This window comes from Stegostoma tigrinum, chromosome 13, assembly GCF_030684315.1.
Source record: "Stegostoma tigrinum isolate sSteTig4 chromosome 13, sSteTig4.hap1, whole genome shotgun sequence".
Taxonomy (NCBI): domain Eukaryota; kingdom Metazoa; phylum Chordata; class Chondrichthyes; order Orectolobiformes; family Stegostomatidae; genus Stegostoma; species Stegostoma tigrinum.
The window spans coordinates 75,496,173-75,508,276 of record NC_081366.1 but is presented as its reverse complement, the minus strand read 5'-3'; the positions used below and the strand labels follow the sequence as shown (position 1 = coordinate 75,508,276).

The following is a 12,104-nucleotide window of genomic DNA, read 5'->3' as shown; positions in this document are numbered from 1 at the left end:
AGATGCAAAACTTGACCCACTCTTGGGGGAAATAAGGCAGGGGTGGGTGACTGAGGTGTCAGTGGGGGAACATTTTGGGGCCAGTGACCATAATTTTATTAGTTTAAAAATAGAGATGGAATAGGATAGATCAGACCTAAAAGTTAAAGTTCTAAATTGGAGGAAGGCCAATTTTTATGGTATTAAGCAAGGACTTCCAAAAATTGGAGACTGGAAGGACTGCAGATGCTAGAAGCCACAATCTAAAGGTGTGAGGCTGGAAAAGCACTGCAGGTCAGACAGCATCAGGGGAGCGGAAAGGTCAACATTTTGGGCCAAAGCCCTTCATCAGGACTTTCAAAATTTATTGTGGGTGGATGTTCACAGGTCAAGGGATGGCTGGAAACTGAGAAGCCCTCAACAATGAGACAATGAGAGTCCGGAGTCAGTATGCTCCCATTAGAGTGAAGGGCAAGGCTGGTAGTTGTAGGGAACATTGGGTGACTAGAGAAATTGAAGTTTTTGTCAAGAGAACGAGGGAAGCTTATGTCGGGTATAGTCAGAGAGATCGAGAGAATCCCTAGAAGAATGTAAAGGCAGTAGGTGTATATTCAAGAGAGCAATCAGGAGGGCAAAATGAGACACGAAATAGCTTTAGGAAATAGGGTTAATGTGAATCCAAAGGGATTCTACAAATCCATTAAGGACAAAAGGGCTGGTAGGAAGAGAATAGGGTCCCTTAAAGATCAGCAAGGCTGCCTATATGCAGGAGATGGGGAAGATACTAAGCGAGTGTTTTGCATCAGTGTTTACTGAGGAGAAGGATATGGAAGATATGGAATGTGGGGAAATAGGTAGTGACACCTTGAAAAATATCCATATTACAGAGGAGGAAGTACTGGATGGCTTAAAATGCATAAAGATGGATAGATCCTCGGGATCTGATCAGGTGTACCCTAGCCGTCTGTGGGAAGCAAGGGAAGTGATTGGTGGGCCCCCTGCTGAGATATTTGTATTATCGATAGCCCGCAGGTGAGGTGCCAGAGGACTGGGCGTTGGCTAATGTGGTGCCACTGTTTAAGAAAGGTGGTAAGGAAAAGCCAGGGAACTATAGACTGGTGAGCCTGACATCAGTGACGGGCAAGTTGTTGGAGGGAATCCTGAGGGGCAGGATTTACATGTGTTTGGAAAGACAGTCACTGATTAGGGATTGTAAACAAGGCTTTGTGTGTGGGAAATCATGTTTCACTAACTTGAAGAAGTAAGGAAGAGGATCAATGAGGGCAGAGTGGTGGACCTGATCTATGTGGACTTCAGTAAGGCAGTCGACAAAGTTCTCATGGTAGCTTGGTTAGCAAGGTTAGATCACACGGAATAGATGGAGAATTAATTGTTTGGATGTAAAACTGGCTAAAAGAGTGTTGGTGGACGGTTGCTTTTCAGACTAGAGGCCTGTAATCATAGGTGAGCCATAAGGATAAAATCATTTATATAAATGATTTGGATGTGAACATTGGCGGTATAGTTAGTTTGCAGATTACACCAAAATTGGAGGTGTAGTGAGCAGTGAAGAAGGTTACCTCAGAGTACAACAGGACCTTGATCAGATGGGCCAATGGGCCGCAGAGTGGCAGCTGGAGTTTAGTTTAGATAAATGTGAGGTGCTGCATCTTCGAAAGACAAATCAGGGCAGGACTCGTCCACTTAATGGTAAGGTCCTGGGGAGTGTTGCTGAGCGAAGAGACCCTGGAGTGCAGGGTCATAGTTTGTGAAAAGAGGAGTTGCAGGTAGGCAGAGTAGTGAAGAAGGTGTTTGGTATGCTTGCCTCTATTGGTCAGTGCATTGAATGTAGGGGTTGGGAGTTCATGTTACAGCTGTACAGGACATTGGTTTGGCCCCTATTGGAATATTGCATGCAATTTTAGTCTCCCTGCTAGAGGAAGGATGTTGTGAAACTTGAAAGGGTTCAGAGAAGATTTATGAGGATGTCGCCAGGTTTGGGGTGTTTGTTCTAGACGGAGAGGCTCAATAGCCTGCAGCTATTTTCTCTGGAGCGACGGAGGCCGAGCGATGATCTTATAGAGGATTATAAAATCGTGAGGGACATGGATAGGGTAAGTAGGCAAGGCATTTTCCCCAGGGCAGGGGAGTCCAAAACTAGAGGGCATAGGTTTAAGGTGAGAGGGGAAAGATTTAAAAGGGACCTAAGGGGCAGCTTTTTCACACACAGAGTGATGCGTGTATGGAATGAGCTGCCAGAGGAAGTGGTGGGGGCTGGTACAATTACAGCATTTCAAAGGCATCTGGATGGGTATGTGAATAGGAAGGGTTTAGAGGGATATGCTGGCAAATGGGACGAGATTTATTTAGGATACCTGATTGGCATGGATGTATTGGATTGAAGGGTTTGTTTCTGTGCTTTACAGATCTATGATTCTATGACACTATGTCAGAAAAAGAAATCTAGCATTGGTGCATTTTTAATAGTGACATAAGAATTAATAATTGCGTGGCACAAAAACTATAATTTTATAAGTGTGGAGATTCATTCCTTCAGAACATTTGATGGAGAATTAAAAAGTTGAACGTTAATTGAGGGAAACTACTTACATGTTTTACGAATCTATGACTCATCATTTTACATTGAATTAAATATTATAACTCATATTTCAAGGTTTAGACTCTAAGTGCATTTGCAAGGTTTCCTTCTTTCAATTGAATAATAGCTAAGCTGTTTCTCATCCTGCTCGGATGTCTCTGATATCCCGCAGAGGGGAAAAAACCGAGAGGTAAGTCTAAATCCTGGATTTTTCACTCAAGAAACGAATAAGTTGCTTGTGTGGTTTTTGGGGAAATGTTGTTGAATAACGGGTCATACTATTCCTTGAATTACAGCACCTCAAAATGAGCCAGGCTTCACAGATTGTGCAGAGGATCGCTTCTGGCTACAGGAACAGACAATAAGATGGATTGATGGATAAATATTCCTTTAGAGTGAGTGTCTCTAGAACCCTTACTCAAATAGCCACGCTTCCCAGACCTCATTGCGTGGCAACGTCACCTTTTTGTGACTCACTCTCACCTCCGATCCCATCAAAGACATTCCCTGTTGGAACACATACCAAACCTGTGACTTCTGTCTTGTCGAAAGACAAGAGCAACAGGCGCACGGTTTCACACTGAGGTCATTCTAGGCTGGTGTCACAGATTTCTCACTGACAATACAGTCAAAGGTCATCGGGGGGAAGGGCAGAGAGATTGAGTCAAAGCCATAAGCAGATCAGCTGTGATCTTGTAGACAAAGGGGTCAAGTGGTCCACCCTTATCGCTCTTATCTTCAAGTCCCCCGAGTCACACACCATTTAGACTTGGAAATATATCCCTGTTCCTTCATCATCTTCTGACAGAATCCCGGACCCTATGTTATTGCAGAGGAATATTCACGCATTGGTTTAAGATGGTGCCACCTTCTGAGAGGCCACTGATGGTGACCAACACACGCCAGTCCTACCAAAGATGCCCACATCCCAGAAATAGTTTTATTCACATCTGGAGCCAAATCTGTACCAGCCTAGTGGTGTACATTGTGCCCAGTTGGGCACACCAGCCAACTTTGAACATAGAGTACTACTTCCTTGGCCAAGGGCAGTTACTGGCATCAGAAAATCGGAGATGCAAGACAGAAAATAGATTTTTTTTCACTGAAAGAAAGTACCTATAAACATGACAACAGAAGGAAAGCAATGGTTCTCAGCTCTCAATATTCAGCTTCCTGCTTTAAGAAGTTATTTGTTATTCTTAACTGAATATTTGGATGGTATCAAGTCGTCCTGAGCCTTACTACGTTGGTGTGGCATTGCTAATCAATTCTGCAACTGGTGTTCACCGTGCCCTTCTCTGAAAACTGAGAGGTGCCTGCAATCTCCACAAATATCAATACCCATGCTCTATACAATTCCAAGCGAGTGCTAGAGGAGCTGACTTATGCATTAACTGCAAAATTGAAACCCCATCTGCCTTCTTATATTAATGCAAAAGATTCCAGAGCAGTATTTTGTAAGACGTTCTTTCCATTATCCTGGCCAACATTCACCTCTCAACCAATACCTAAAACAAGTGGCCTGTTCTTTACTTGCATATTTACTTGTGATGGAATGCTGTGTACTTATTTTTTACATTAGGCCAAAGTTTAAGTAAGTTATTCATTGTCTGCAAAGTGGCTTGTGATATTCCGAGATAGTGGAAGTTGCTATGTAAATGCTAGGCTTTTTTGATCTCTTACCACAGTAACCACCACTCTTATACATTCTTCCACATGTCATCCCACTTTTGCACTGGGTAGAAAACAGTGGAGTTAGCCAAGCAGGATACCCTTGGTCAGAGTTCACCCAATGTCTCTTCCACAAGGCTGAGTGGGGGAAACTAAGCTCGATTCAGTCATGGGTAATCCCACTGACCAATTTTCCACTGAGTGCTTCCAGTGTATACAATTATTGGAAATGAAATCATATCGCAGTAACTCCTCTCCTTTAAACTGCTCTAAGAACTCCTGAACACTTTCAAACTTGCTTCGCCCTGCAATCTAAATGCTTTTAAATCTAAAACTTGGCAACTAATTCCTACTTCATGATTTACCTTGCACTTTTGTTGGCGTTGCCCTGGTATCCGGTGTACAGACCCCATTCTTTCACTCCCCAGTGCTCAGCACATGAGAAAAAGTATCAGTGTGAATATTTTACTTACCCTTTATGCCAGTGCACTGTCCAAAGATGATTGTGAAGGCCAGGAGATACAGAAAATCCATCCTCAGCCTACTGCCTCTGTGCATCAATACGATTGCCTAAGGCTACGGAAAGTGAAACAAAGAAAAAGAACAAATTAGCCTCAGAGATAATGGGAACTGCAGATGCTGGAGAATTCCAAGATAACAAAGTGTGGGGCTGGATGAACACAGCAGGCCAAGCAGCATCTCAGGAGCACAAAAGCTGACGTTTCGGGCCTAGACCCTTCATCAGAGAGGGGGATGGGATGAGGGTTCTGGAATAAATAGGGAGAGAGGGGGAGGCGGACCAAAGATGGAGAGTAAAGAAGATAGGTAGAGAGAGTATAGGTGGGGAGGTAGGGAGGGGATAGGTCAGTCCAGGGAAGACGGACAGGTCAAGGAGGTGGGATGAGGTTAGTAGGTAGCTGGGGGTGCGGCTTGGGGTGGGAGGAAGGGATGGGTGAGAAAAAAAAGAACAAATTAGCCTGCTGCCCATTCCATGTGTGGTTTCCTGGTATGACCAGGATATTGAGATTGGCAGCGATAGGCACTTCAACCACCACACAGGTAAGGAGTAGCAACGCCGACATGGTGTCGTCAGGGAGAGACTCTGGCCCAGACCACAAGCATCCAGACAGCATTCCTCACCCATACCAGGGAAGGAGAGTGATCACACATTGTTATTTACAATGCAGCACTACTGTGTATAACACAAGGCTGTGTTAAACTATACAAGAACAGAGTTGCTGGAAAAGCTCAGCAGGCCTGGCAGCATCTGTGGGAGGAGAAAACAAGAGTTAACGTTTCGGGTCCGGTGACCCTTCCTCAGAACTGGACCCTAAACGTTAACTCTGTTTTCTCCTCCACAGATGCTGCCAGGCCTGCTGAGCTTTTCCAGCAACTCTGCTTTTGTTCCTGATTTACAGCATTTTCAGTTCTTTCGGTTTTTATGTTGAACTATAATAGAGCAGAGGAAACTGTATTATACACAGCTGGATTGTTGCATGTAATACACTGGAGATATTACAGCTATTTTAACATACGAGGAAGTAAATATACTACTTATAATAATGTTGTTTTACTAAATAAAAACCAAAAGGACTGCAGGTGCTGTAAATCAGGAACAAAAGCAGAAGTTGCTGGAAAAGCTCAGCAGGTCTGGCAGCATCTGTGAAGAAAAAAAGAGTTAATGTTTCAGGTCTGGTGACCCATCCTCAGAACCTTCTAAGGAAGGGTCACCACATCCGATACATTAACTCTGCTTTTTCCTTCACAGACGCTGCCAGACCTGCTGAACTTTTCCAGCGACTTTGTTTTTGTTGTTGTTGTTGAATGCTGTTTTAATCAGATTACTTTACCAGTTGTATTAAACACACGTACATATACAAGCATCGCATATATAATTTGCAGGCTAGTGATACCAAATATAGAGATAGGGCTCGCGCTCGATATTGAAGATTTGAGTGTAAGAGTTGGGACGTAATGTTGAGTTTGTACAGGACATTGGTGAGGCCTCTTCTGGAATACTGTGTCCAGTTCTGGTCACCCTGTTTTAGGAACAATATTCAGAAAAGATTTACTGGGCTGTTACTGGGAATGGAGTGTTTGAGATATAAAAATAGACCGGAAAACCTGGGATTTTTTTCACTGGAGGTTGAGAGGCGAACTTATAGAGCATTGTAAAATCATGAGGGGCATAGATAATGTGAATGACAAGGATCTTTTCCCTTGGTTGGAGGATTTCAAAACTAGGGGGCATTTTTTTTAAGGTGAGAGGAGAAAGATTTAAAAAGGACACGAGAGGCAATTTTTTTACACAGAGAGTGGTTTGTGTGTGGAACAAACTTGCAGAGCAAGTGATGGATGCCGAAACAGTTACAACATTTAAAAGACATTTGGATAAGTTCAAGAATAGGAAAGATTTGGAGAAATTTGGGCCAAGAGCGTGCAGGTGGGACTAATTTAGTTTGGGAACATGGTCAGTATGGGCTGGCTGGGCCGAAGGGTCTGTTTCCATGCTGTATGACTCTACGGCTCTATTTAACACATACATTGTGCAAAACTCAGAACAGCAATACTGTGTAGAATACAGGGCTGTTCTGTGGTACATAAAAAATACATTATAGAGCATAATAGAACAGTATTACAGTGTACAATACCCAAACATAATAATGTTACTGTATACAATGGAGCTGTGTTACAATACAGTGCAGAAATGTTTCAATACATATTCACTGAATAGAGTCCACAACACCATTTCTGTAGATAATACAGAACAGTGTTATTCTAAACAATTCAGAACCGAAAAAGCTGCATTTCTGTATGTAATACCTAGAGCTGTTGTACTGTTTAATACCCAGACCAGTATTGCTGTATAATACAGAACATTGTCCTTATGTATGTAAAAAGCAATACTCCATTGATTGTGAATTTGATAGCCTGAGGTGGCAAGCTGCTGTATAAAATTGGAACGTTTTTGTTATTCTTTACACCAGTCAGTTTTACTATGATAGCAGAGCAGTTTCTCTTCAGACAATGTTGTGCTCTATGATATAAATAGTGGTCTTGCAATGTGCAGTACATTAAGCCATGTATCAAATATGGAGCATTATGACAATTATACAAGAGTCCTGCTATTATATAGTGTATAGAGTGACAAAATGTACAATACATGTTTTGTATTTAGAAGAGGTTGCACTCTTGCCTCTGACTCAGAAGATTGTTGCTTCAAGCTCCACACCAGAGATTTCAATGCAAAATCTAGGCTGGGATTTCAATGCAGTAGATATTGGTGTGTTCGCCAGGCTGGGAGGCCTGGTAACAGACTCTCAGCTTGGCGAACACACCAACATCTATAACCAGCAAAAGATCTCCACTCAAACCCTGAATTTCAATGCAGCACTGAGGGAAAGCAGCATGACCAGGTGTGCTGCTATTCTGATGAAATCCTAAACCAAGGCCTCGTCAGCTGGACATCAAAGAATCAGACGTATTAGCTGAAGAGCAGGGAAGAACTCTTACTGTGCTGGGGCATATTTATTCTTCAGCAACATCACTGAAGAGGTTATCTGATCGATGATCTCAATGGAAATTTGGAATGTGCTGTAAACAACCTCGCAGTTAGGGTTCCAAAATTACAACATTTTTGACTTCATTGGATGTGAAACCAATTGGGAAGATTTATGGCCACAAAAAGCATTCTGTGAATGCAAGTCTTATTTTCTTTACACACAGTAGCCTGGCTTCAGCAGATCGCAATATTCCTGTAAATAATGTGTGAGCAACCTGACACATGACACATAGAGAAGCCTCACGATACACAGCTGCATTATTGTAAAACAGAGGTTTTACTGTATTACTGAACAAAGCAATATTAGCATGCTATGTATGGTATCTCATATACAATACAATGGTGTGATATACAATAAAGAGGGCAGTGTCACTATACATATATCGCACAGAGCTATGCTATCTCTATATTATACACAAGAGAGAAAATATGTTGAGTGTTACTATATTAATGAGCCTCTTAAACAATAGCATTGTTAAAATATACAGTAATTTTATAGAATTTATCTGCTGCATGACTGTATATCCCAGGAGAGTTAAAAGGAGCTAAAGGCCTGTATTTATATGATCCCCATTTGTCACCACAGCACATTCCACAGCTCTTTTAGTTCCCTTTTTAAAAATGTACGGAGTTAAAACATAGGCACGTAATCGGGCGAACTGTAATATTCAAATTAATAAATTAACTTAGGTAGCAGAAAGAGAATGTTATGACATAAACTATCATACCTCTCTGATATATTTTATATTCTTCACTGTAAGCTCCTGAGATGTTTCATGTCCCACACTATAATCACTCTTATAGTCATTGTCATACTGTCATGCAAATAGATCCTTTGGTCCAACCAGTCCATGCTGACCATGTTCCCAAACTAAGCTAGCCCCACTTGCCTGCCTTTGGCCCATATCCCTCCAAACCTTTCCTATTGATGAACTTACCTAAATGTCTTTTAAATGTTGCAACTGTACCCATATCCACGCTTCCTCTGGCAGTTCATTCCACACATGAACCACTCTCTAAAAAAGTTACTCCTCATGTCGTTTTTAAATCTTTCTTCTCTCACCTTAAAAATATGCTCTGGTTTAAAATTCCCCACCCATGAAAAGACTCTTGTCATTCATCTTACCTACGCCCCTCATGATATTATAAATCTCAATAAGATCACCCCCTCAACCTCCTACACTCCAGTGAAATAAGTTCCAGTTTCTCCAGCCTATTTTTATGTCACAAACCCTGTTTTCCTAGCAACATCCTAGTAAATATTTTCTGAACTGTTTGCAGTTTAATAATATCCTTCCTATAATAAGGCAAAAGAATCTGCACCAATATGCTGTACAACCTCAACATGGCATCTCAACTCCTATGCTCTGAGCAATGAAGGCAAGTGTAGTAAACACTTTCTTAACCACCCTGTCTACCTATCACACAATTTTCAAAGAATGATGTACTTGAATCCCTAGGTCTCTGTCTCTCTTCTGCAACATGATCCATGGACCTACCATGAATTGTATTGGTCACTGTTCTTGTTTGTTTTACCAAAATACAATATCACATGCAATATCCAAACTCCATCTGTCACTCTTCAGCCCATTGACCCAACTGATTAAGATCTCTTTGTAATCTTAGATAACCTTCGTCACTGTCCACTATATCATCAATTTTGGCGTCATCTGCAAACTTACTAACCACGCCTCCCACATCCTCAACCAAATCATTTATATAAATGACAGACAAAAATTGACACAGTATTGATCCCTCTGGGACACTGATGGTCCACAAAACAACCCTCTACCACCACCCTCTGTCTCCTACCTTAAATCATAGCCCTTGATGTTTCTGATTGATGTAACTGTCTAACATCTCCTGCAGTTGCTCCTGTAACATTAATACAAAACACAACATTCTTTGTAACACTAGGACACATCTTAAAACTTAAATGTAATCCTCTGAGATGCTATATTTATAATAGCAGCAGCTTTGTAATAAGCACTACAGCCCTCAGAATAGCAATGCTTTCTGTACCCTACAATGCTCATGGTAACTCTCACATAATTCTCAAGCTTCAGGGCAATTTCGTTAGATACCTCATTGTTGGTTGTGTAATGCACTCTTGTATTCTCCTCACTCCTCATTGTAACGTTTTGATATACTCTGCACTCCTAACTGTAACGTTACATATGCCGCACACTCCTCACTGCAATATTATATACCCACACTCTTCACTGTAGCACTATCATAAACTCTACACTCCTTACAAATACCCCACATTCCTCACTGTTACATTTAATGCGCCACACTCCTCACTGTAACATCCTATTCCTCAAAATAACACCACTCACAAGTCCCACAGATTCAGGGCAACATTGTCTCATATGCCATTTTAATATTCTTATATGACACTGATTTATATTGAAAATGTCTCTATATCCCATCCCTCACTGGCATTCTTAGGATCACTGAAAGTCTCCCTTATAGAAACTATTTCATAGATTTCTAATATTCTTTTCTAAACATTAAACCTGGAGCCTAACCAAACAGAAAGGAACAGAAATAATCTGAATGGTTTTCTTTTAAATAATAAAGTGAACTCCAAAAGCTGAAAAGCAGAAATTAAAATTACGGCTAACTGTGGGTCCTGGTACTAATGAAGTCAGGACTGAGGAAAGAGTGTTTTCAACAACATTATTTAAACGACTTGCTTTTTAAATCAAGCTTTTATTGCAGTTTAGATCTCCCCATTCCCAGAGCTTTGAGTAAAAGTAGACCCTTCATGCTCGATTTTACCCTGTTACATTAAATTTACATTATCAAGGAGATACCAAAGGTCGTGGAAAACTGCACCTGAACTCTTAATATTCCCTCGCCCCATGGTACTTCCTCTGACACTTTCAATATTCCTTACCCTCTCTGTTCTTCCCTGAGTCATATTTCTCACTCTCTTTGGCTCATTTCTCACATTCGTTTGCTCCTCTCCTTCCCTTTCTTTCCATCTTTTCCCTCTGTTCTCTTCTATCTCTCGATTTTCGCTCGGTCTCTAACTGAGCCTCTTCTAGCTCCGACTTTACCATCGATTTCCATCTGCCTTAGTGTGTGTGTGTGTGTGTGTGTGTGTGTATGTCTGTCCATCTGTTACTCTCACTCTCTTTCGCGCACACACACACACACCCCTTAAAGCAATCCGCGAACTCTCTAAATATATACATGGACATATATATTTTTAAAGAAAAACACAACTTACCCCACAATCTCTGCGCCCACCAGTGTAGACAGTTTTCCATAAAGCTCTTAAGTCAATGAATCAAACCATTGCTGAACCAGCCTAAACATCACACGCAGTGTTCCAATACTAAAACAATTAAAATAAAAAAGGAGGGCTTGTGAGTAAATTATATACATGTATATTTTATAAAAGGAGTTGTTAATTTCCACAGTTGGTTGGTCGGAACCAGCGGTTCGATTGCCGCTGTAAGGTCCCTAAGATTTTCACATCCCTCTGAACCGTCCCTATGTTAAAGGCTTCACTGACATCAGTAGTAACTGACTTCCTTTTCCATGTAGAGGTAGAATTCTGTCGCTGAGATTGCGAGCTGGTACGATTCGCAGCACCCCCCCCCCCCCCACCCCCCGTCAGGTTGGCGGTGCGGGACGCACTGTTGGACCCACTTTTAAAACAGTCCCAAACTTTTCACAGCGACTCCAAACTTTTCAGCTACTTCTGCCACCCACCGCCCTCTGCTGGAAGATTCTGGCCATTGTCCATGTGCTGCTAAGAAGCCGAGTAACCCACCAGAATGGGACCCATTCTAACAGCTCATTGTTAACATTCACACTTCTTGTTCTTTTTTAAAATAAAAAACGAAGATCCAAAGCATCAGCATCTTTATTTTGTCAAAGCAGCCACTCTTTCTTTATGCTACCATTCAGTTTGAGGTAGTGCATCCCCGAAACATCTTCTGTTCCTGCTCTGTTTAGAAAAAGAAACACTTTCTGCGACGTCTTTTCTTCCAGAAATCATGAGCAAGACGTTTAGATAGGTTCCTGACCTCATCTCCCTGGCTTGGGTAACTGAGATGCAGTCTCATCCAGAATCATTGAATCCCGACGGAGTGGAAGGAGGCCATTCGGCCCATCAGCTTAGCAAACTGATAACGCCGCCCACCCTATCACCCTGAATTTCCCACGGCTAATCCACCTGGCCTGCGCATTACAGGCAATTTCCCACGGCTAATCCACCTATCCTGCAGATCTTTGGATTGTGGGAGGAAATATGACTCAGGGAAGAACAGAAAGGGT

At 41.8% G+C, this 12,104-nt stretch overlaps 1 protein-coding gene across 4 annotated transcripts in view; it reads right to left on the bottom strand.

Annotated features, from left to right (window-relative positions):
* Positions 1 to 11,403, bottom strand: part of LOC125458081 (fibroblast growth factor receptor-like 1) — a 166,345-nt gene extending 154,942 nt beyond the window's left edge. For 2 of the 4 annotated variants that reach the window (XM_048542956.2, XM_048542959.2), the window contains exons 1-2: positions 11,050 to 11,403; positions 4,723 to 4,825 (exon numbers count right to left, since the gene is read on the bottom strand). In XM_048542956.2, the coding sequence (XP_048398913.1) occupies positions 4,723 to 4,807 (85 nt within the window). In that variant the 5' untranslated portion in view covers positions 4,808 to 4,825; positions 11,050 to 11,403. Of the gene's footprint in view, positions 1 to 4,722; positions 4,826 to 9,623; positions 9,687 to 10,713; positions 10,884 to 11,049 lie in introns of those variants that run through there. The other 2 variants (XM_048542957.2, XM_048542958.2) reach the window with 2 other exon arrangements.
* Positions 11,404 to 12,104: the final 701 nt, after the last annotated feature.